The sequence below is a fragment of the Centrocercus urophasianus genome, unplaced genomic scaffold (genome assembly GCF_019232065.1).
Source record: "Centrocercus urophasianus isolate 14NV4802_14NV808 unplaced genomic scaffold, USGS_Curo_1.0 seq_38, whole genome shotgun sequence".
Classification (NCBI taxonomy): domain Eukaryota; kingdom Metazoa; phylum Chordata; class Aves; order Galliformes; family Phasianidae; genus Centrocercus; species Centrocercus urophasianus.
The window spans coordinates 5,867,780-5,893,304 of NW_024884955.1; the positions used below are offsets into that span (position 1 = coordinate 5,867,780).

General features: G+C 49.7%; 1 protein-coding gene across 9 annotated transcripts in view; it reads right to left on the reverse strand.

Annotated features, from left to right (window-relative positions):
- Positions 1 to 913: 913 nt before the first annotated feature.
- Positions 914 to 25,525, reverse strand: part of RALY (RALY heterogeneous nuclear ribonucleoprotein) — a 131,091-nt gene continuing 106,479 nt past the window's right edge. For 8 of the 9 annotated variants that reach the window (XM_042832533.1, XM_042832528.1, XM_042832532.1 and 5 more), the window contains 8 exons: positions 20,671 to 20,935; positions 16,197 to 16,269; positions 9,127 to 9,174; positions 8,822 to 8,982; positions 7,593 to 7,706; positions 6,628 to 6,773; positions 2,744 to 2,792; positions 914 to 2,596 (listed from right to left, as the gene is read on the reverse strand). In XM_042832533.1, coding sequence (XP_042688467.1) covers positions 2,748 to 2,792; positions 6,628 to 6,773; positions 7,593 to 7,706; positions 8,822 to 8,982; positions 9,127 to 9,174; positions 16,197 to 16,269; positions 20,671 to 20,926 — 843 coding nt within the window. In that variant the 5' untranslated portion in view covers positions 20,927 to 20,935 and the 3' untranslated portion in view covers positions 914 to 2,596; positions 2,744 to 2,747. Of the gene's footprint in view, positions 2,597 to 2,743; positions 2,793 to 6,627; positions 6,774 to 7,592; positions 7,707 to 8,821; positions 8,983 to 9,126; positions 9,175 to 16,196; positions 16,270 to 20,670; positions 20,936 to 21,238; positions 21,285 to 25,525 lie in introns of those variants that run through there. The other variant, XM_042832535.1, reaches the window with a different exon arrangement.

Genomic DNA, 25,525 nt, shown 5'->3' on the forward strand with positions numbered 1-25,525 from the left:
GACCAACTCCATGGGGACATCGTGATGGGGACATCATGGGAAAGCTGTTCCCACGTGGCTGGGTGCGCACAGGGTGGGACAACATCACAGCCATTCAAGAGCTAACAAGATGTGACAGATGAGACAGAAGGACCACAAGTCCACCACAGCAAAGCCAGTAATGGGGTTCTGCTCTTCCCTGCAGTCTGTTCCCATGTGACAGCAGAGCGTGTTTCAGAGGCAGTGCTGTGGTTCAGGAGCTGAGCTGTGACCTAAGCATGCAGCCTCCACCCCACATTTGTGGGTGTGCGTGCATGGAAAAATGGGGTGGGAGGGGAAGGCTGGGGACAGGAGCAGTGTGCAGGAAGAGGTGAGGAGGCTCCTCTTTTGGTAGCGATCCTCCCCAGGAAAACCTGCAGGGTGCTTCTCAGCTGCCCTCTGGCCTGAGGAGTCAAAGGAATGTTCCCTTTTCCCACCCCGCTGCTCTGTCTTTGCCTCTGTGAAATGTGCTGCACGGTCCCATACAGAACTCACTTTGCGAGGATGGATCTACGGCTAAAAGCAAAGATAACTGCCGTGCAAGGCCCTGCCTAACAGTTCCCAAAGTCCCTCATCCTCTGCAAAAATTTATCAGAATCAGAACAGCTGTGTGCCAAGGAACCTTGGCCACGCTCTAATGGCCTAAAACCAACTGCTGCACCAAGCTGGAGTAGTGCTAGGCTGGGCACGGAGCTCGGGGTGGGCATGGAGTGGAGAGTGCTCTCAAAGCTCAGCCCTTACACCCTGAGCAAAAGAAACCCAATCCTGATGGCAGAGCTGAAGTTCAGGGAGGGAAAGAAGATCTGCTCAGGTGAAATATAGCAGAAAAGCATGTGTGTCTGTGTAGGACAGAGCAGACAACAAAAGCAAATTAGATTTCTTTAGATTTCTTTCTTTTATTATACAGGATCTTATGTACAAGGTCACCTTTCTCCCAGACAGCAGCATCACAGCCAGTTCATAGCAAAAACCGCAGCTCATCTCTCAAAGCCTAGAAAACAGCTCTACAACGGCTCAGTACAACACAATGGATAAATTGTACAGGAACCAGAAAAAGGTAGGGGAAAGCACGGTGATCCCTTAATTCCCTCATGACTTATTCAAAACTAAGAAATGCAAATAAAACATTGTGCTTCAAGAGCCATGCTTGCTCCAGGATGGTCCTCTGGGCAGGGAAGCGGTGCCCCCATGACCTGTTCTCCCCTCCACCCTTCAGGGAGAGATGCTGTAGAAGAGGTCTGGCTTTGAGTGCTGGAGCAGAAAGCAGGAATCCCCTTTCAGAGCACCCTGTGCAGTGCGGACTGAGGAGAAGGTGTGGACAGCATTCTGGATTCAAAGCACTGATTGTGTGTGTGTGTTTTGGAGGGGGAGTGGGAAACAGAGGGGAGATGGGCAGGACACAACTGATCTGAATAAAGTGCTGCGTGAGTCTCAGTCCCATCTGCCTCTGAACCCAGAAAAACTGCATAAGCACATGGAAGAGGAAGGAACAAGATGAGAAAGGCTGAGAGACTTCTTGGGCATTGCAGTGAGAAAGGGCTGCTTCAGCCTCCTACTTGCAGGACGTGGCACGGGTCAAAAGCAGGAGAAAGAGATGCTTGCACACCCACACACGTGCTGGGGTCACTGTAATTGGCCTCAGCATGCTCAGGAGCTGCACTGCAGAGCTGTCGGATGATAGAGCACAACTGTGGTGGTCAGCGGCTGCACAGCACTGTCCTGGTGCCCCAGAGACCCAGGGGAGCTGGCTGAGGAACATATGTGAGCAGCAGGGCAGGGGCTGACTGCTCTGGCTGCAGATGGGCCACAGCCCTTCCAGGGAGCTGCTGCTCCAGAAGGGTTGTATCCACCTGCTTGATGCATGCTTGCACCCCTTCTCTGCTGTACGGCTGAAGATGACGCGTGCCTCGTTTCTCCTGCTTGGGATCACTTGCTTTCCTGCAGGCAGCATCTCCTTACCTTCTCCTCTCTTCAAGCAGCTGCAAAGAGCACAGCACATGCACAGCCACCAGCTCCTGTCTGCCTGGAAGCAGCCACGTACCTGCAGCAGTGCATGGGACGAGAGCCACAGCAGGAGCTGACCGCTCTGGCAGAAGAGCTCACCCCGCACCCTGTTCCTCAAAGTGACCTTGAGTGTGAGAACACAAACTGTCCAAACTGAGACAGTACTTTTCCCCCAGTTACCAAATGCTCTGGCTCTCACCTAGCATGGGAAAAAAAGTCTTTATTGAGATGGGCTCGGTTGTCCTTCCTCTCCTGCCAACAGCCCCATGTCATCTCTGACTCACTGGGTCCATACCCAGCCAGGGGTGATTATGGATCACGCAGGGTTTGGCTGCTGCCTGTGCTCGCTGCAGAGCTCTGAATCCATTGCACGGGGTCGTGGGGATCTGCTGGGATGAGTTTTCTTTGTCTCTGCTTTACAGATGGGTGGAAGATGTTGGGCCATGTTTCTCCTTTTGAATGCCAGGTAGAGATGACAGCAGCACTTCAATTTAGCTTGTCTTGCTCAACGTGCCAGGGCAGGGTTTAGCCTCGTGCTTTCCTCACACCATCACTCACTGCTGTTCTAAAAGGGCTGCAAAGAGAGACAAAGGCAGCGGGGATAAAAGGGTACATCATTTTCCTGGAACCTCACAGATTCACTGTGTGATGTAGGAAAGGAAATGAGGGGCTGATCAGTGACCCAGCTGAATCAGCCTCTAAAAAGCAGTGTGAACTGTACCTGGTTACTGTAGTCTGGCATCCTCCACGTCTGTGTAATGGCTGTTCTCCTGGAGGGGAAAGGAAAGAAGAAACAGATCACCATGTGCCCCTCCTGCCTTGCCTGAGACACCGTGCTGTGTCGCATGCAGAGACCAGCTGGTTCCATGGTGGACAGTCAGCCCAGGATGTCCCTGCTTGGTGTTGAGATCTGGCTTCTGCTGAACCTCAAAGAGACTAGGATGAAATCAAGCCCACCTTCCTGTAGTGGTGTGAAATCTGCTGTCTGATCTATGCTGCTCCAGAGCCAGACCTCCAGTGGGAAAGCTGCATGTCCTGGGGAAGGTTTTAAGCCCAGGGTGTAAGCTGTAAGTGGTGAGCACTGATTGCTAAGTGAGAGCTTGGACAGACCCCTGATTTTCACATGGCCTGAGAATTAAGTAGCCACAGCATTTGTACAAGCTGGGCTTCACTATATGTGTTTGCACAGCTCTTGCCTTGTTTTAGCACTGTGAGAAGTTTATTTGGGACCTGGGAATGGCCACACCTGTAAGCACAGACCTTGCAGTTCCAGGAACTGTACAAAGATGCTCAGGGATAGCTGATCTGCAATGGCAAATGGGGAACATCACCAGGACTGCTGGTGAACAGAGGCACTGCGCCAGTCTGCAGCACAGCTCATCCTCCAGGGTAGCACTCAGGATATTCACCACTCCAAAGGCTGCAATGGCAGTGCAGTGTGCTGAACTGCTCCCCATATGAGAGCAGATTTGAAAATAAGGCATGTGAAAATTGCCCTCCTGGAGCAATTCTGCAATACGGCATCATTAAATGAATTAGGTGCTCAGCACTGAAAATGAACAGATGGAAATGGAGCCAGGAGATGTCTGCAAGTGATAACAGGTGATCCAGAAAGCAAGCAAGAGAGTCCAGTCACAACCTGGTTAGCAGAAGGCACTGGAGGAGGGAAATAGCCTTGTGCAATCAGGGAACTCACGTGGGTGTTTGCAGAGCCCCTGTGGGGGCAAAACTCTGAAGAGTGCAATGCATGAACAAGGAACAGCTGGAGACTGCGCCCAGAAGAGCTACGGATGGCGACTCCCAAGATGGGAAGCCTGGAGGCTTGTGAGTTCTGGCAGCAGAACAAAGGTTCCTTCTTCATCTGCAGAGCTGCAGTTACAAAGCAGGTGCAGTGCCCTGGAAACAGGCTCTTCAGGAAAACCAAGTCAGGTGGCACGTGCTGTGGGCAAAGGAAGGGATCAAATGCTTGGGGATTTGCCTTGGAACAGGCAGTGAGTCAGCTGAGAGCATGCAGCTGAGGATCAGGAGAAAGAACAACTTCTGTGACATCGTGGTGGGCAGCTGGTGCATGCCACATGATACAAAACCTACTGGGGATGGCTGGAGGAAACCTCCTGGCTTGCAGGCACTTGTACTCCTCTTGGATCTGACCAACCTGCTGTCTTCTGGAAAGTCAACAGGGCTGAGCGCAAGCAACCACACAGATTTCTGATGAACATCGAGAAAGCTTTCCTGATGCAGCTGGCTGACAAGGGGTCAGCCTGACGCTCTTCTGGACACGCGGCCCATGAACAAGGCAGATCTGTGTGAAGGTGGAAAGAAGTCTGGGCTGCAGTGGCAATAAGACAGTGAAGTTGAATTTCCTGAGAGAAATGACTACGACAAACTGCGGAATTGGGGTCTGTTGGGCAGAATCTCACAGGTGACCTTTCTGTTGGCCCACAGAGCACAGAGGAGCTGGGTCTCTTTCAAGACTACCTGCCTCAAAGCATGAGAACAGCCTGTACTGCTATGTGGTTGGGCAGGCGTGACAAGAGACCAGCGAGAATGGACAGCAAAGGCCAAACCAAGCTTCTTCCTACAGAAAGAACAGAACCCAGAAGTGAAAGCAAGGCTGGAAGGAATACAGTTGTCACTCCAGCTGAGCTGACAGTGTTAGGAAAGCCAAAAGCCAGGAGTTGGAACTGGTGAGGGATGTGAAGGGCAAGAAGAGCTTCTGTAAGTACACCAGCAGTAAAAGGAAAGCTAAGGAAGAATTAAGCCCTCTGCTCAGTGAAGCAGATGACCCAAAGATCTGGTGACAAAGCTGATGGAAAAGGTCGATGTATTCAAGGGTTGTTTTTTTTCCCAGTTAACTGGTTAGGTCTGTCTTGTGCACTCTCAGACCCCTGAGCCCAGTGGCAGTCTGTAAGCTGATGGCTGTAAGCCAAAGACACGGGATGAGGAACTCACTCCCCAGGAAGTGGAAGGACTTCAAGACTGCTCAGTGCTCTAAGGTCAGGAGCAAAACTTAAAGGATGGCCCTTGTGATTTGCCTTGCAGTGTTTAAGAAAACACCCCTGCAGACAAGTTCCACACATTAACCTGCTTCATGCTGAGCACATCTGAGCCTGTCTGAAGTTGGCAGTAAAATATTTTTGAACTCAATGTCACTTTCAAATCAGAGAATAACAGAAAACAGAAGTGTTAGGGCCTGAAACAGTGCACTTGTTCATCCATCCTCGATAAGCTCTTCTTGAAGGAGATGGAGAGGGACTTCTTACAAAGTTCTGTAGTGACAGGACAAGAGGTAATGATTTTAAACTGGAAAAGAGTAGATTTAGATTAAAGGAAAAAAATGTTCGTGATGAGGGTGGTGAGGTGCTGGCACAGGCTAACCAGAGAAGCTATGGATGCCCCATTTGGGCCAGGCTGGATGGATGGGCAGCCTGATCTGTGTAAGGTGTCCCTGCCCACAGCAGAGGGTTGGAGCTGGATGATCCTTAAGGTCTCTTTCAACCCATGCCAATCTGTCATTCTGTGACACTTAAATCATTTCCAGTCTGTGTTCTTATGCCACGAATGGCAGCAAAGTCCATATTTTCTGTCGACTGTGTGCCCTTTATCATCATTACCATCAGTGAGTTTTCCCTAATTTCTACCACCTAATTTCTACCTGTTTCCTTTGATGTAAACCTGGCCTTCCTTATCCTAACTGACACAGAGCAGGAGGCCATCTTTTGCCTTTTTTAATTCCAGCAGTCTCTTGTGATGTCTCCCTTAATCACCTCTTCTCAGATTTAGCAGGGGTCACAGATTTCAGCAATGAGGCCTCAGATACTGAAACAGTTGAAAGACCCCATTCAGATCCCTCATCCATCACGATTCCAGCAGTAGAGTGTAAGAGTGCAAACAGCTGGTCAGTGTCCTAAGATTTTTGGCCATAGGTAGAACGAAATGCTATGTGATCAGCCCTGTGATGGGGTGAGGCAGAAGAAAGGGATGGTGAGCTCCATCCTCACTTCTAACGCCACCAGAAGTGCTGCGTAGTGAGAAAGGCCCACAAAAATCTGCTCCCTAAGTTCACCAGTCCTTATTCAGGGCAGGACTACAGCTGATGTGCACAGAATCAGGCTAGCCACGTTCAGAGGAAACTGCCATCACGCACAGCATCATGCACAGCAGCCTGCTGAGACTTTATAACCACATTTCTGCTCTTTGGTGTCCACTGGACAAAAGGGCACTGCAAATCCATGCTGTTAGGAAAGTGCAGTTAACACAATATGGTCTGTCTTTAACATGGTTTTCCATTCATCTGAGATCCACTTCCTTTGGAGCAAAGCAATTTCATTAAACCGTTCATTAATTATTTTGAAATCAAAGATAAAAGTAGTCTGAATTTCAGAACCCAGCAGTGTTTCTGCAGCATTTACGAGGTCACCGCTTTTGCAAGCCATGGAGCAGCTAGGAAGAACAAGCTGTGAACAGCCATGGGATTAAATACAACAATTTCCTTCTGGGAGGAGAAAACTACTGTCCTGGGTGGGGTTTAACCAGTTCTGGTAAAATTGTGGTCCTTTGCTGAATTCTCTTGGCTGGAGGGACACAGTAGCCAGCCTCTCTTACCAGTTCATCTTCACACTCATCCCGTGCAAGGCCCTCCTCTTCTCCCTCATCTCCATTCAGTGGCTCCTCCGTGTTGACCTCTGCCTCTGACGCTGTGTCCTCTTGCGAGACTTCGCTTTTGCTGCCGTCCACCTTCTTCCGTACCTCTGTGAGAGCAAGAGCCAAGGCATCAGGATCAGGGGGTGATGGCTGCAGCCTGATCAGACTGATCCACAGGGCCCCCGTATTGAGTTGCAGTGTAAATAATGGATTTAGGGTTTATTCTGCAATGAGAAGTTTTGCTAATTTTGAAGGAGCTGCTAGAAAACAGCAGAGCCGGCTGCCCTTCCGCATCCCTCTGAGTGAGTGTGGGAGGCAGAAGTAACCCACATAATAAGGCAAATGAAACAAAAATCAAACTGCTGTAGAAGAAAAAAACCTCCCATTCCATAATTGGAGGGGGTTGGGTGTGTGATTTTGGCAGCCCCTAATTATTGGCAGCACAGAAGTTTTTTTTTGACCACTTATTTTGCAGAGATGCTTCAACTCCGTCTCGTACTTCTGTGCTGTTTTCTCCTTCTTCTGAACGCTGAGAGGAACAAACCAGTGTTTCCACTGAAACACGGTCCACGCTCCAGCTCTGAACTTCAACTCTGAGAGAAGAATGAAGTACCTTTGCAAAGCAGCACTTTCTCCAACAAACTGCTCAGGGCCTGGAGCTGAGAACTTACTGACAAATAGAATTTTAAACTCCTCAGGGCAGGGACTTCTGTCTTGTTTGTTAGCATAGCACCCAATGTGCCTGGGGGCTACAGAAACCTCTTGTTCTGTGTCTGAGGGACCTCCCCACCTGGAACCCAGGGGAGATACTTCAATGTCAGTGCTCAGAACACGTTACAAGCCACGATGGCTTTGCAGAGCAGCTCTGACATGGTCTTTGCCCATGCTTGAGCAGCACCCCAGGCCCCAGCACACACCCAGCTGACCTGTGGACTGCTTCTGTTCTTCAGCAATCTGCTCCAGCCGGCCCAGCAGAGCATCGATGTTGGATTTGATCTGTGTCAGCTCAGTTTTGATGGTTTGAAGCTCACTGCACTTCACTTGGGAGGAAAAGACAGAGAGGTGTCAGCCAACATGGGCTTGGCTGAAATGGGAGCACAGCCTTTGTTGAGAGCTGCAATGAGCTCCCCTGCACTGGGGCCTCTCACAGAATCATAGAATCGTTAAGGTTGGAAAAGACCCCTAAGGTCTTCTAGTCCAACCCCAGTCCATCCCCACTGTGCCCACTGACAATGGCCCTCAGTGCCACATCAAATCTCTTCTTGAACACCTCCAGGATGGTGACTCCACCACCTCCCTGGGCAGCCTGTGCCAGTGCATTATCTGTCTTTCCGAGAATTATTTCCTAATATCCAACCTGAACCTCCCCTAGTGCAAGTGAAGGCCATTCCCTCTCATCCTATTGCTGTTACCTGAGCGCAGAAGCTGACTCCCACCTCACCACAACCTCCTGTCAGGGAGCTGTAGGGAACTATCGTGTCTCCCCTGAGCCTCTTTCAGACTGAACAATTCCAGTTCTCTCAGCCATTCTCACAAGACTTGTGCTCCAGACCCCTCACAGCTCCACTGCCCCTCTCTGGTCACACTCCATGACCTCAGTTTCTCTCTTGTCGTGAGGAGCTGCCTTAGTTTCAGTTGGGACAGATTTGCTTTTCTCCACAATGTCTGGAACAATGCTGTGTTTCGGTTTTAGGAGAAAAGCAATGTTGATAATGCATCCAGTTATTGCTGAGCAGTGCTATACATAGCCAAGGACATTTCAGTTTTCTCAATCGCTTCTACTGTCCTATCAACGAAGGAGGGCACGAGGAGCTGGGAGGGGATAGAAACAAGACAGCTGGCTTAAACTGGCCAAAGGGATAATCCCATACCATCCAACATCCTGCACCAGGCAGGACCTGGCACTTGGACGTGCCATCATTCCCACTGTGGCATTGGTGGGGAGCCAAGGATAAGCCCTTGTGTTACACCTTCCCCTGCCACATCTGCAGTTTGTGGGCTCCTGAAAAGCCCTCCCTGTACTGCTGGTTGCAGGCATTTTGGGGTTTTGCAGGTTTTGCCCTGGGAGCACCCAGCCATGTGGGTGCCCAGCTGAAGGCTGGGGGCTGTGTTGCAGATGGCAGGAGCAGGCCCCGCTCTACACACACATACTCACATTTCAGCTTGGCTGAGCTGTTGGCAATGGCAGCCGATCTAGCGAAGAGCTTGACAGGGAGAGTTGCCTTCACACGCCGGACGAGGGGAATGGTGACCCGCGGCCGCTTCACTGGAACCACCCTGGGCACCGGAGACACCCGGCCCCGGTACTCAAAGAGCCTACAGGGATATGGGGGAAGCAGGAGCTGAAGCACCACAGCCCGGGCCCTGGCAGGTCAGACCATCAGGTGCTGCTGCCAGGACCCATGCCTGCCCCTCACAACTCACAGAAAAGCCCCTTCGGCTGCAGCCTCCCCGGCTCACCTGTCGTAGAAGTCGTCTCTGTAATAGTCATAGTCGAAGTCATAGCCGCTGCAGGAAGAAGCAGGATGACACAGGTTAATTACTACTGACGAGGTATTCCTACAGCCACCACCCACCCCATCTTCACGGTCCAGACGGCCACAGGGTCGGTGCAGTGCACAGGGGGTGATGTTGGGTGAAGCTTGGGGCTGCCTGAGGGAGAAGCAAGAAGTGCAGATGGGTTAACGTCTTCAGAGACGGGCTGGGGGCAATTATCCACTCACACGCTGTGAGGATGTCCATGTTCCAAACAAAGACCAAATCCCAGAGCAGGGATCATCCAGCATCAGCCCACCTGGCAGATGAGCTCCAAACATGGCTGAGGGGCTGTGTCTGTACTGCACTGGTTTACCTGCTCCTAGGGCACTGCTGACATCCCTCCTTCCTGCATTTTGTATGCTGGGACTGTGCCCACATCAGGAGGACACAGCCCTACCTGCCCTGCTGCCACTCTGCTACGATTCTTGTTCATATAGAATTGGTAGGGAAGAAGTCAGGAAGAAGGTGATTTTTATTCATTTAACATCTTCGCTGCTGAGGATGTTTCAAGCTCCCCCCTCCCAGCGACATCCTCCTCACATCTGTGCGCTGCTGCCTGGATTACTGCTGGTTGTATGGGAAGCTGTGCTGCTGTGTGTAGTGAAACCATAAAGTACTAAAAGGAACAAGGAGATGTTGATGGGAAGAGGGAAGGGTGAGCACTCAAGTATGTAGTCTGGGAGTAAATGTGGTGTCCTGCATTGCAAGGAAGCAGTGACAAAAAGGATGGGTGGCTGGCCACAGTGACAGCACGGTTCAGCCTTAATCTGGGGCATCTGTGCTGGCATTGGCCATTCTACCCTGTACTTTGGTTTGGCACCCTCCCCTTCTGACCCGTCTTGAAGACACCATGCCTGCTGGCTGCACAGCAGCCTCCCATCTGAAACCCTGCGTGGTCTGTATTTATTCTCTGTTGTGCTTTTCACAGCTGAAAGGCAAAGGTAATTCCTGCCGCATCAACTCTTGCTGGAATATAACCAGCCTGTTCATATGGAAAGAGAAGATGTATTTTTTCAAGACCAGTAACTTTATTTCCATTTGGCCCTGGGATGAAGCCTGGAAATACAGAAAATCTCCAAGAACAACGGCTGCCCTCGGCTCTCCAGTCTATTTTGATCGCTAGGCATGTTTGACTCCCATTCTGTTTGAATCCAATAAACACAGAATAGAATCAAAATAGGATGTCATTTGAAAGGAAAATTGAATGAGGATTCTTCTATGCTGTCAGACTCCCACACTTCCTTTCTTTTTCTTTCTTTAGCTGCAGCTTAAATGAAATTGCTACAATTCTGTGACATTCGTCAGACCCGACAGGTTCAGGTGAGATGCTCCTGACTAGCCCCAGCAAGGCCACCAATGTTCTCTGTATCCATGGGCAGGAGAGGACACTGGGGACCTCTCTGTGCAGCTTAAGGTCTCTGGGGGGGAGGGGGAGGAATCAGGACCATCTCTTGATGGGAAGCTCACCAGGGCTTGGAGGTCATGAAGCAGCTTGAGACCATTTCCTGAGGAGCAACTCAAATGGGGGCATTTGGCACAACTCAGAAATACCCTCACTGCTTTCTTCTCAGCCATATCATATGTGAGGTGCTGGATCTGAGTTGGCTTTTCCTCCAGACCTTTCCTCCCCACCAGCAGACCCATGGGCTCAGAGCAGGGCTTGCTTGCAGCACGCTCTACATGCAGGACATGGGGTCCAGGTCTACCTACTAATTTTTTGGGGGTGGAAAGCCAGGACGAGGGGAATCATCCTGCTCCGACCCCAAATATTCTTTCATTAATTTCCAAAAGGAAGTAGATGCTTAATTATCCTGGAGAGCTGGTTCTGACTTCCTCCCAAAAACAGTGGGATGTATCTTGTTTAGCTTTAACCAGCAGGAATGTAAACATATCCCAACACATCCAAGCAAGAGGCAATTCCAGGCCATGGCTCATCACAGCCAAAGGCAGACATCTGAAGTAATGTCAAGCAAACTGCACTGAATGAAGTTTTTTTTAATCCAGCAAGCACAAAGGGACACCAGACAACCAGACCCCATGAAAGCCCAGACAGAGTGGAGGGCTGAATGTGTGTGAGAGGAGTCCGCCTCCAAGTCAGTGCGGTGAGGGATGGCAAGCACTCCGACCTCAGCTTCTTTCATCACCTGGAAACCACAATACAGCCCTCCAGGAATGCAGAGGGCTCAAACGAGGGTTTTTTTCTGAAGTCTGAACCCTGATGTAACACGCCATCCAGGTCATGGCCAGTCCTGCAGGAGGCTGTGGGAGGAGGGAGGCAGTGTTGGATGCTCTTACCGGCAGCCTTAGAAGTCAGGCGTGGAGCAAAGGGCAACTCTTCCAACATGAGAATAGAAAAATGCCAGTAAAAAGTCTTAGCTTCAGTGATTTATCTGAAATGTGCACACCTGATAATTTCCCTGCACGTAGGATAAACCTTCCTGCAGTAGATGAATCATTACTCAGTGACCTGACAGGGCTTCCTTTATGTACATGAATAATTTTCGCCATTTTTCAATCAGTTGGTGACACTGTGCCCTTTAAAATGAAAGCAGGGATAATCAGAGAGAGAGGCACCAGAATCCTGTAAGGCCATGTCAAGCAGCACGACTCCTGATGCATTCCTTCTGCATTGCTATTCTTGAGCAATTAAATAACACTCAGTAATGACTCACAAAGGTGCAGAACCCACACATTTCTAATTGAAGGGCAATTGTTTTTAGGTGCTGAATTTACATCACATTTGAGGTGCCGTTTCTGAGCATGGACCTGAATAGCAACGTGAAGCTGAGTGGCTGTGCTTTTAATTACCTGGGCCGATAGTCACAGGCAACACGTTGTGCTCAGCTCGCATCCTTCTACTAACAACTGCACAACCTTAATTAGTGCAGCAGTAGAAATAATATCTACTGGAAAGCTACTTGGAAAATCTGGCCGTGGTTAAATAGAGAGTTTTTACAGCCCTGCACATCTGGTGTGAGGTTCTTTCCTCCTGTGACTACCTGGGAAGCTGGGAGTGAAGTGCTGGAAGTGAGCCCAGCACTTCTGAGACACTGGGGCTGCAGAAGGGCTGCACAAGTCCTCACCAGTGCTGGACCCCATGGGTACCGCTGTCCACCTCTACTCTTCCCTGGGGCTGTTTTGCAGTGAGCTGTGGTTATAGCATTTCCTAACCATCATAAATTTTTCTGAATGTTAGACTTCAAAAATTGCAGCACAGTAATTTGTAGAAACGCTGTGTTAAACACACAAGATTATTTTTTCTGTGGTTGGGTTTTACTTTGCCTAGCTCCAAGTGTGCATGAGAGAGGCAAGTATTAGAGAAGGCAAGACAAAGGATATCTCATTTTGGATTAAAGGAAGCAAATCTGGCACCACAGGGCATAGGGTGTCACTGCTCTGCTGATTGGAGGTGGTATGACTGAAGCTTTTGGACTGCAAAGAGTACAATAAGGGATGTGGATGCCAGCTGGGCTGAAGGACATTGTCCAGCTGTGACCACAGGCTGTGGAAATGTCAGTGGAGGTCTGTGCCCATCATGCTGAGTGGCACTTGGGGGCGTGCGGGGCTTAGGTTGTCCCAAGGCTGCCTGTCCTTTTAGCACCAACATCACTAGGAAGGACAGAGGTCTGTGGTCAGTACAGCTCTGTCTGCTTCACAGCCCTGCAGCAGGGACCTGGGCAGAACAGTGATGGCAGCAAAGTTTTCCACTACCTGTCTGGCTTTTGTGAAGCCACCTCCAAAAACTGATGATGATGTGAACCTCGGGTTATGTTCTACCTTCTGGAGGTAGATGGGAAGATACCTCCCAAGAGATTTCAATTAAACACCCAAACATACCCTGGGGCTGATGGATCACGTAAGACTGTCAAGATTTTTGCTTCTGTTAGTCCAAAATGAGATATCCTTTGTCTTGCCTTCTCTAATACTTGCCTCTCTCATGCACACTTGGAGCTAGGCAAAGTAAAACCCAACCACTGAAAAAATAATCTTGTGTGTTTAACACAGCGTTTCTACAAATTACTATGCTGTGATTTTTGAAGTCTAACATTCAGAAAAATTTACGATGGGTAGGAAATGCTATAACCACAGCTCACTGCAAACCTGGGTTCCTGGCTTTCCACGAGATAGCATAAGCACTGCTTGTCCAGATGGCAAAGTTTAAATCTGTCATCAATCTGGAATGAAATACTGCTGAAGCTCAGAGCAGTCTATGGCCCATATTTTAACACATCCGTATCTGTGGGAGGAAGCAAATATCTCTGTCTTCAGCTACATGCAGCCTGGAAGGCTCAAACACTGATCGTTTCAACAGAGGATTAGTGGTCAAGGCAGAGATGAAAAGTAAATGCTGACAAAGAGATGCTCTATCATCTAATATATGGAACGAATTGATTTGCATTATGGCACCATGCAAGTCGTATGTGTACAACTACATAGAAGGATTTGTGTCATCTCCATTTCCATACAACAGTGGAGATGATGCACAGATGTGCATTTTCTCTCTGCAAAACCAGAAGGCCAAATTCTGGCGAAGGGCCATGCTGGGTTAAATCTACACTAAGACTCTTGGAGCAATTTGCAGTTTGCTCCCCTGGTGCGACCTGAGGCCATTCCCTCTCATCCTATTGCTGTTACCTGGGAGCAGAGACTGACCCCCACTTTGCCACAACCTCCTTTCTGGGAGTTACAGAGGGTGATGAGGTCTCCCTTGAAGCTCCTCTTCTTCAGATTGAACAATCCCAGTTCCCTCAGCTGCTTCCCATAACACTTGTGCTCTGGATCTCTCACAGCTTCATTGCCCTTCTCTGGACATGCTCCAGAGTCTTAATGTCTTTCTTGTAGCAAGGGGCCCAACACTGAACACAGCACTTGAAGTGAAGCCTTACCAGTGCTGGGTGCAGGGGGACGATCACCTCCTGCTCCTGCTGGCTGTGCTATTTCTGACACACACCAGGATGCCGTTGGCCTTCTTGGTCATCTGGGCACTCTGTTCTCTCATGTTTAGCCAGTTGTCAGCTAACACCCCCAGGTCCTTTTCCTCCGCACAGCTTTACACCCACTCTGCCCCATGCCTGTAGCGTTGCCTGGGGTTGTTGTGACCACAATGCAGGACTCAGCACTTGTTCTCACTGAACTTCATCCCATTGGCCTCAGCCCATCCATCAGCCTGTCCAGATCCCTCTGTGGGGCCTTCCTATCCCCAGGCACTTTTCCCCACCTTGCTGTCATCTGCAGACTTACTGAGAGGGCACTCAATTCGCACATCCAAATCATCAATAAAGATACTGAACATCCCAGGCACCACTGCTGACCCTTGGGGAACAACATTTGTGACCGGTCACCAGCTGGATGTAACTCTATTCACCACCACTCTCTGGACCAGCAATCCAGACGGTGTTTTACCCAGAAAGAGTGTAACCGTCTGAGCCATGGACTGCCAGCTTCTCCAAAAGACAGTGGGAGACAGTGACAAATGGCTTTGCTGCAGTCTAGGCAGGCTACACACACAGCCTTTCTCTCATCCACCAGGCAGGTCGCCTGGTCACAGAAGGAGATCAGGCTGGTCAAACAGGACCTGCCTTTTGTGAACTTATACTGCCTGGGGCTGATCCCCCAGTTGTCCTGCACATGTTGTGTGATCTTACTATTCTATAACCGTGCCTGGAATTGAGGTCAGGCTGACGGGCCTGTAGTTCCCCAGATCCTCCTTACAACCCTTCTTACAGCTGAGTGTCACATTAGCAAGTCTCCAGTCAGCTGGGACCTCTCCAGGTCTGCTGATAGATGGTGAAACACAGCTTGGCAATCACCTCTGCCAGCTCCCTGCTCACCTGGGATGGTGATGTGGACCCCATCTGGCCCCGTGGACTTGTGACAGTCCATGTGGAGCAGCAGGTCAACACCGGTGATGCTGCTCTCTTTCCCAGCATCACTTTCCTGGCCAGACCTATGAGCCAAAGCAGGGGGAAAAGCAGGGAAGAACATGCTGGCTGAGGAAGGGAGGGAGAATTTGTCTTGTGAATGCTGCAAGGAACTGAGCTGAGAGGCTCAGGGAAGGTCTTGGCAGATGCCTTGGGGGTGGTGGTGGGTGGGTTTCTGAAGCTCTGGTGGGTTTAGCTACGTCAGCAGCACACCGCACTGCTAAGTTTTGCCATTTACTAGCACTGTGCTATTGGACTGAGTCTGGATCGTAGTTTTTTCACTTATCTTCATCCCTCACTTCTTCTCACAGAAAAACCCACAGTTCTCTCATGATTTTCTCTTGTTGCAACATCCTATAACACTGATACTCATTTCATTCTTGCATTCCCAAATCACACTTTATAAATATTGACTTAGTGCCCTAGTCTCCATGTGAATACAATCACTTAAATTTATAAATAAAACACATTTTGGGATCTTGTTATTTGTTTTTGGGTTCTTAAGCCTTCAAGGTGCTCTCAAAATACCTTTTCAGATTTTTCTTTCTGCAACATCAGGCGCAGGAACATGAGCTTCTCCCACACTCCCACAACTTCAGACTGTGGGGCTTCAGTGAAAATCATCATTTATCGTGAGAATCATGATGAAGTCTCTGCAGTTGGCACTGAAGACTCACTCTGACATCTGTAACAGCTCACATCTCCCATCGACCTATCCCATGTCCCACTTGTTCCTTATGCCCCCATGCTCGGCATCTTCTTCACTGCTCTGAAGCACTGGCTCCCTTGCGACTTCCCCTGACCATCTCCTTGGTCACCTCCAATTATTGATCTGATGACTTCCCACACCGTTTTTGGGTCAGGCCATTCTCAGGTGGAGTCACACAACAAAGGCCTTGGCCAGCCCTGGGTCTGCCATTGATTCGTCCCTTAAGCCCAGCCCTAAGTGGGGTTGCAAGGGCCAGGCTCAGGAAAGGCCATGGAGGAGAAAGCCCCCAGGGAGATCAGGGCACCAGTTTCAGGGAAATACCAGCCCAGAGAGCTTGGGCCAGGAGGTTCGCGGTGACCTACCTGTATAATGTGGAGGCTGCTCTCTTCAGCCCTTTAGGTCTGTTAGGTTTAGGTTCCCCAGCCATGTTGATATCTGCAACAAACAAAGCCACAACATTACCTTGTGTGCCCATGAGAACTGCGAGTGAGGCACAGCCCCACTGCACTCTGCTGCGATAGACCTGCTGCACTCCTGCCTTCCTTCAGCTGGTCCCTGTTGGACCTTCACAGGAAGGCAAATGTTTTCCTCTTGCTCTACACAGATACAGAACACTCATTTTCAAAGTCAGTGCCTCTAGACACGCTCAAACCCATGTACACAAATTCAGGGCAGGCTTCCCAGAGGAGCATGGTGCTGTTATGATAAGGCACAGAATACAGAAAACTGCCCGTAGTTCCAATTTATTCCTTGCTCCTTCAGAATAAAAATGAGTGTTAAGCACAAGCCACACGGTGCTTTGGACTGGGATGCATTAAGATGTGCATGAAGTGCAGGGGCATGCACCCAATTGATCTCTCAGGTACATCTTTGATGGAGGGCAGGGAGAATGGGTTGCTCTAATCTGTGGAGGAAATTTTTCTCCTCCGTCTCACTGCCAAGCATGTTTTTGATGTGGAAATAAAGTGATAGAGCCAATTTCAAGAGCCAAGAGCCTGGCAAGCCAGCACCAAGAGTGACCATAAGTCTGTCTAGATGCTTCTGGACACTGCAAATCATAGGGTCTTTTGAGTTGGAAGGGACACTTAAAGATCATCTGGTCCAACTCCCATGCAATGAACAATGACATCTACATCTATATCAGGCTGCTCAGAGCCCCCAGCTTGACACTGAATGTCTCCAGGGATGGGCCATCCACCACCTCCCTGGGCAGCCTGTGACAGTGCCTTACCACCATCTTTTTCCTTATATCCAATCTAAATCTTCCCTCTTTTAGTCTGAAATCCTAGTATCTTGTCCTGTCACAACAGCCTGAGTCACTGGAGGTTTCTTCTGGCAGGGGTAGGAAAGGACAACTGCAGTCATCTGGGTGTGCATTACTATCTTGCTTCTGTAGTTGGAAATGAATTGCAGTTATTTGCTTAATGGCTGTACCTCCCTTCATCAGCTAGGCACAAGACTTGTGCTCAACATCACATGCATGCCCTAGAACTGTGTGCCTTGCAAGCAAAGGGACCATGGTGGCTATGCTGTGTGCTGCTGTTCTGGCACGGGGGCATGAAGGCATCAAAATGCCTCCTTTCATTGCTGCCTTTCACCCTCCACCCTTCCATATTCAGCTGCTAACGGAAATGTAGAAGAATGCTGAGCCTGAACAAGGATGTGAACAGGACAGCTCTGTGGATGGCTGCTGCCAACATGGATGTCTTTCTGTTTTGGAACAGTACAATGCCTTTGGCAATGCTATAGAGGAAGGGAGGAATAAATTCTTCCATGGTGCATCCCAGAGCACATCCCTGCTCAGCTCCAGTTCTCCTGCTGTGAACCCATTCTGCTGTCAAGGTGCATCTTGCAAGCTGCCAGTCACTGTTCTTGCAAAATGGAGAGCAACTGACAGCACCATACTGACTGACATCCTTCCAGGGAGATGCAATGAAAGCCGAACGGTGGATAATGTGGATAATGACAACAATTAGCTCAATTTGCTGGTATGCACTGCTAGAAATAGCATCACAGGGCCTTCACTGGGGTTGTACAGTCACAGTAGGAAATTTGTACTTTCGACCTGCAGCAGTGATGAGCCGTCAGAACCCCCAGGACTCCCTTGTCAATGAACACAGAAAGACAGGAGCTCAGCATGCACATCAGCCTGGACACATTCTGTATCCCATTTCCATTCTGGCTCCCTACTCCTTATCACTGAATCCATTTGCTCAGACCATGGTATATATCCCTCCCTACCCATAACCAGGTGTCTCTTCCTGCACTAAATGAAGAGGTTGTTCTTTGTCTAGCACAGATGTCAGGGACAGGTTACTGGTATGGAGCCAGCCTGAAGTGCAGAGCTCCTGCACTGAAATGGTGATGGCCTCCTTCAATGACTGGATTTGCTAAGAGCCTCTACAGAAAGCACAGTGGTAACCAGGACGTGCCTGGCACAGCAGTCCATGACCCAGTGAGTCCCAATCACTCCCAAACACCTCAATTTATGGATGCATTCAGTATCTGGCTGATCAGTTAAAATGCAAGTCTGACAGTCTGCACGTCCGCTGATAAAAAAAGACAGAATAAAATGCTATTAGGACATCCAGATAGAGAACTGATCTTATGAAGAAGATGCCAGATAGAAAGATGAGCAGCCTTGCTCAAGCTAAGGCCTGGCATGCAGGAGTGGCTCTGGATTTAGATGTCCTGCTACATGACTCCTGCTGGCACTGGGGACATGCAGCCCTGCACTACTGCAAGCTGCTGCCCCCCCAGCAGGTTGGAGGTGCTTTCCCCCTCCACCAGGTGCTGCCTATAGTGCATGGGTGGTAATTTCCCAGGAGCTCCTGTCATCCAGAATGCAGCAGTAGACCTGAAGAGCACTGTTTTACTGCTCTTCTGCAGGATCAGGTGCAACCAGTTGAAGTTACTGCATGGAGCTGGGAAGGGACATTGGCTCCAGCCATCACGCTCCAGGTGCTTGGAGGACTGGACATTATAGTCTGAGACTTACATTCAAAATGCTGCTTTTGAAGCCTGACAGTACTGGTTGTACCTGCAGGTTTTGGTTTGAAGATGATAGCATGTTCCCTCCAAGCCCTGCCCATGCACTGAGGCAGGGACAGCCTCACCAGCAACACACCTACCATGCCCATACCTGTCCCATCTTTCTTTTCCTCCACATTAGTACAGCCCGCGTGGCTGTGAAGCCACTTTTTTGTAGGGGCCTTCTACTTTTCCTGTGCAGACTAATCACACTGTACAGCGTCTTTACCTCTTTCTTTCTGCTGGGTTCCACTGAAAGAGGAGCAAATCCACATTTATACTGGGCCACGAGTGTGATGGGAAAGCATGCTGAACTCTTCTGTTGTGAAACTTGATCATGAAGAGAAGGCAAATGAAAGGGAACTGAACACCTCCTCCAGTGTGTGTGCAGTTCTCACAGCTGTAGCATGGTTATTTTGCCTTGCTAGCATGGCAGACCTCTGGGACCAGCACCAATAGTGAACAGTTCCAATCACAATACATATTATACATACATACAATACAATTATATAAATACATACAATTATAGGCATCTCAAGCAAAGTGGCTGTGTGGCCCTCTCTTAGCTGCACCTCTGACAGCAGTGCCAGCATGAGCTCCTCTGCTCCCCAGCACCTTGCTCATCATTTCTACAAATGATGCAAACATGTGGGCAACATCTGGGCTGCAGCAACCCTGGCACACTGCACTTCAGCTCTGCTTTGTGTTGACAGCAAGAGAAATGAAGAAAAGTTTCTGTATTGAATAAACCATGGATGGAAACAGCACAGTGGCTTAAAGACATGACCTAGCACACAACTTCCTATTTCTGACTGCTGTGCTGGCAGCAGAGTGGGAATGGGTTGCAAATCGCTTCCCTGTGTGTCCAATGGCCGCTGCTTGCAGCAGACTTGGAAATAACAATTTTTCATTAAAAACACTGCCTTTGGTTCCAATTCTCAGCTTAGAGCTGGTGACAAAGGCTTCTCAGCATGTGACACTTCAGAGCAATCTGCAAAACAAGGATGCAGCTGGGAGCAGCTGGGGTGGTTTTGTTTGTTATTTCTTATCACACAGCAGTGCAGACAAGACACTTTCACATATCTGGTGGGGGTAGAGTTATCTCACTGAATATCAGCTGGCTGAAGCCAGTCTGAGACAGTCCGAGTTAGATTATCACCTCTCTTGAAAGGCAAGGCTAAGGCTGGCAGCTTGGTACCTCCATCCCGACCTCAGCCAGGTGTCTCAGACTCAAATACAGAGAAGCTCATCTCAGTTGATCACAGAGGATGTCCATGTGATCAGAAATGGTGAGACACCTGACTTCTGGATGGTGAAAAAAATAGGAGATCAAGTCTTCTGGTAGTGCTGAGGGAAGCCATTCAGGAAACGAGCTGCTCTTATTTCAGTCCAATCCTTCATTTCAGGATGCCGCTTTTTCTATCCAGAGTCCCCTCTGCCTCTACGAAGTCCAAGCAGTGCTGTGGCCACAGTCCTGAGTGCACTAATACATCTGGATGGCTGTGCTTAGCCTCACTGCTGATCTGTAGGACAGCTCTGATGCTGGTACCCAGCACTGTCACAGCCATGCCTGTACCTGGATATGGACCCTGCTGTTCCTGCCCCATGGACCAATATGCCCCCGGCCTGTCTCATCACTACGGCCCTGCTGGCTCATCAGCGGGCTGTGTAATCCATTCACCATCCCTAAACCTGACCCTGACTTACAGATCAATGCGCAGCCTGATCTTGGCCCAGCTATGCCTTGATTACCCTTCAGGGGGCTGTTGCACCTGGGCACCTAGAGCACCTGCACAAAAGACTTACCCAATGTCTGGCCTGCAAGCACGCGTCCGTTCTCACCCAGCACGGCGGCACGTGCGTGCCTTTCATTGGAGTACTGTACGAAGGCGTAGCCCTTGTGAACGGAGCAGCCCACCACGCGGCCGTACTTGGAGAAAATGGTCTCCACGTCTGACTTCTTGACCACAGCTGTGTTGAGATTGCCAATGAAGACTCTGGAGTTGATGGACTTGGGGTCATTCTTGTTCGTTATGTTGCTCGTCTGCACCTTCAATGACATCTTGAACACCTGAATGAACAAAGCAGGAGTCAGGAAGGCGTGCAAGGGAATTACCTAAGTCTTACAAAAAGGGGAGGGGGAAAAAGGTTCCAGCAAGGCTGGAGCAAGAGGACCAGCTCCCCAACTACAGCTAGCCTCTGGAGACCCCTCTGTGCTGGGCAGGGATTGCTGCCACCAGCACAAAGCTCAGCAGAGATGCATTTATCAGGTTGACTCTGAGTGTATGCTGGCTGCTTCCCAGGCAAAACATAGTATTTAAATAGATTTTACATCCAAATAAAAGCTTTAATGCAATTAAAATAAAGTTTTTACCTGTCTATACTGAATTAGAGTTCAAGGATTGCTCTTTTTAGAGCAGTTTGCATTCAGCACTTTTGCTCATGCCCACCTCCTGGGCTTCCCCACAGGTCCCCCTGGCACAGGCTGGCTCTCCCCATGCACAAAGACAACCTGGACTCTGCAGATCTGCATCTGTAGATAGAAGAAGGCTTCATTTTTCTGGAAGCAAGCAATGAAATTTACATGGTGAAGGAAACACTGTGCTCCTAGCCGATATCTGCTCTCTAGCATTGCTGGGCTTTGAGCTGCATTCTGAGCTAACAGGAGATGTCACTGTTTGCTTGGGAATCATAAGCAGGCACTGCAGCCCGCCAGCACAGCTGCAAGGCACAATCCTCCCAGGTCCTTACCTGGGCTATCTCATGGGCAATCGCTATGAAGGATCAGGGCTGGGAACTATTAAATAAATCTAGTCTTGCTGCCTATCAGGCAGCTTCCTTTTGTTTATGCAACAAAAACTGCAACTGTCCGAAGATATTGGTTTGATTTTCATCTTCCAAAAAAAGAGGGGCCATCTGGGGCTCATTACTGTCTGCTGGATGCATACGATGTGATATTTACCCGGTAGCAGTCAGTGCAGAGCTGTGGGAGCTGTTTTACAATGCACATGGTTGGTGCTGCTCTTCCCTACGTCTTCTCCCTGGCCCCTGCCAGGCACTCCAACATCTGCCTGAGCACTGCTGGGATGAAGTACAGCCAGGTTTGGGGCTTCACCTCTCCATCTCTGTCTGGGCAGTCTGGCCTGGGATGGCCGGCAGCTCCCTGGCTGCATGGGGCAGCTCTCTGTGATCCCAAGTCCTGGGAGTTCTGCCCACCGGCAGCCCAGCCTGAAAAAAGTCTGTCCTCACTGGCAGAATCATTTCCCCACATGCTTTTTGGGGTTGTGCCAAGACTTTCAAACACCCAAAGTCCCTTTCCCCCTTCTTGTTATCCAGGGGTGGTGAGGCCCTGGCACTGCTCCCAGGAGCCGTGGGTGCCCCATCCCTAGAGGTGACTGAGGCCATGGAGGGGCCCTGGGCAGCCTGAGCTGGGGGGCAGCCAGCCCACAGCAGGGGATGGGGCTGAATGTATTTCCATGCACAGAGCACCTCCATCAGCACCTCAGGGCCTGTCACCATGAGCTGTCTATTTCCAGGGTTTGCAACAACCCCATAGCGGGGGCCTGAGCCTGACCCATGCAATCAGGAGATATTTAACACCGACTGCAATCAATGAGCTCTATATGGACAAGTCATGACTGCCAGCCCTCAGCCTTTTTAATTTTCAAGGCATGAAGATCAGGGCACTCAGCTCCTTCATGGTTTGAAGTCTATCTGTGTGTAGCGGTGGAGTTAGGCCTGAGTGGGCTTCCTGGTGCCGCAGTGTCTTACCCAGCACCCAGCCCTGAGTTCCCATCCATGTGAACCCCCACCCATGACACAACATGCTGGCACAGCACCTGGGGCACCTGCTTGAAAAACCCTCAGAAACTTATGGTGCCTTTAGGACCCACTGTCCAAATCGGGTTTCTCTGTCTCTGCATGATTTCCCTGCGGCAGCATCCCCAGAGCTGCCCTCATCTGGGCTGTGCTGCCATGAATGGATGTTTCCACTTCCCAGCTTCTGCGCCGAACAAATTAAAATATAATCCTGTTGCTCAACACCCACTTCTTGTCACACTCTGATCAATTTTATGCTGCTGCCCCATACCTCAGCTTAGGGAAAACCCTAAAGCTGCTGTTAGCCCAAACACTTCCCAAACTGTAGCATGCCCAGGAGAGTATTATTTATACTGCTCTGATTTCTGACCAGCTGTTTGCAGCTGTAAATACCAATTACATCAGTGTTCTGAGCTCCTTAAGCCCGTGTGGGAGGGATGTGGGTTAAGCTGTTTCCATGCAATGTGCAGAACATCAAGGTCTGGCTGGAAGACTAGCGTAAATCAAGGGCTTTTCCCCCAAATTTAAAGGGCTGCCTGCTCTCAGCAGCTGCATCATGACCCAGCTCTGCTGCTGCCACACACTTTGTGTGTTTTCTTTAAAAGAGCTGGATGAGGATGCTCCCCAGGTGGGCACTCAGGTACCAGATGAATTTTCAGTTTGAGAATACATTACCAGCAGTAATCCCTCCACAACCCCTCCTCCTCCACTTCACCTTCATTCATCATTAGGACAGACAAGTTATGAGGAATGACACCCCTCTGACAACACCTTAATGAAGGTGGGACACAAATTCCCTGTTTTACAGATGGGTTACCAAGGGGCTTGCCAGCTAACACATGACTTGAGAAGAGGCCCCTGAAGTCCTGGCAGGAGTTCACCTGCACAAAGCTACCAGCTCCTTGCTCTGCACGGACCTGTCTGACGTGGGGGTAGGATTCCTGCTCCCAAGCTACGACCTGAAGCCTTCAGCCTGAATTCCTTGAGCTCCTTCTGCACTCTGCCTAATGGCAACCATTCCCCAGAGGGTGCTGGTGGGGAGTAGGACACTTCCCATGGCATCCCCAAGGTACCATCTGAGAGGTAGGCGCCATGTGGAATGCTGCCTGCCCCTAGGTTCCATCTCCCACCTCACATCTTTCTTGTCCAGCTCCATGCTCCAGACCTGCAGGTGCTTCCCTTATGGTTTCTGCTGCAGAAGGAGCTGTGCCTGGTGGCTGGTCAGTGATGGTTTGGTGGCTCTGGGTGACAAACTCCAGGTCAGGCCAGCTGATGGCCACATCACTGGGCAAGACCTGGGAGGAAGCCATTGAGGACCAGAGGTCCTAAGCGCCATCTGCCCACTGACTGCTGCCCCTGTCCCTGTTGTGACAGAGATGGGAGCCACAGCCTCGACCACAAGATCTGTGAGCGCTTGTCCAGGCTGAGATTTCAGCCCCACCAGCAACATCCTCCATCTGACAGGCCAGTGCCAAGCACTTTTCTGCTGTCCTCACACACTGCTGGCTTTCCTGGAGAAAACACCCCCTTTCCACCCAATTAATTTCTGCTGTCTTCTTGTACACAATTCTCATTTTGCATCACTTCTTGCTATCCTCACTGTAACAATCAAACTTTAATCACCAGTTGCTCCCCAAATGCTGATCACCACATACTAACAGCACCTATCCTAACCACATACCAGCAGAGCACTCTGCATCACACCCGGGTGAAATCCAGCACTGGCTCAACCCCAACTTCCATGAGAAACATCACAGCTCTCCCTCGTGGTCAGCAGAGCACAGGATCTCTTTGAGCTACCATCCCTTTGATAACATCACATAAAAACCAGTGGGAGCCCTTGGCAAAGCATCCTGGCGATTCTCTGATTATGTATATATATATAAAAATATATACAGCAGAGACAGGTACCAGTGGTGATTCATTGATATTCTAATAACTACAGCTGTCTAGAGGATGCATTCTCACATCTATTATTTTGCCTTTCTCCCTCAAGCAAGTACTGCAACAAGGCAGGCTTGAGTCACAAAAGAGAGTAAGAAAGAAAAAATGCAACTAGTAAAGAATGATTCTTATCAATTGGACATGGACAAATGGATGTATAAAGGGGTCATTGCAGACCTCAAAGAACACAAAGCACACATGAGTATGATTATTTCTGCTTTCTGGAAGGGAAACCGAGACACAAAGCTTACTTCCACTTTCTGAGGAAGGCTGTCAGTCCTGCTAAATCTCGCAATTCTGTTGGGAATTCCCTGATATTTGCTGTTTTGCTTAAAGCTTCAGCTGCTGTGTTCATGCAATTGTGTGAAGTGACACACGTTCCTGTTCCACGAAACCAATAATCTGCTAACAACAACCCTATAAAATAAAATACAGTAGGATAGGATAGAATAAAACAAAGTAAAAACCTTATAAAGCCCCAGAAGCCCTGTGCTGGGGCTCAGCACGATGAGGCCTCCATGGGGCCGCAGTCTGGATGCTCTGTGCACGCAGCATCCATCTCCCACTTCTCCTCCCTACCCGGGGCAGCGTGGCTGGAAACGATGTCATGGCCCCTGCTGTCACTCATGTTCAGGGATCCCTTAAAGATATTGATATTCAATCTGGTAGCAGCCCAAGGCCAGAGCTGGTTTACTTGATAAGCTATTTTTCCTTCCCGCTTTAAGTGCCTTGCTTCACAGATTAGCTGTTTAATTGAGAGCCAGGTGTCTAAAAACCCCAGAGGCTCCGTCTTAGTGATGAACTGTCACAGAAGAAGAAGGCAAAGAAAAACCACCCAACCCCGCCACTCTCTTTGCGGAAAGCTCTTTATTTGTGTGACGGCCACACACAGCCGGGT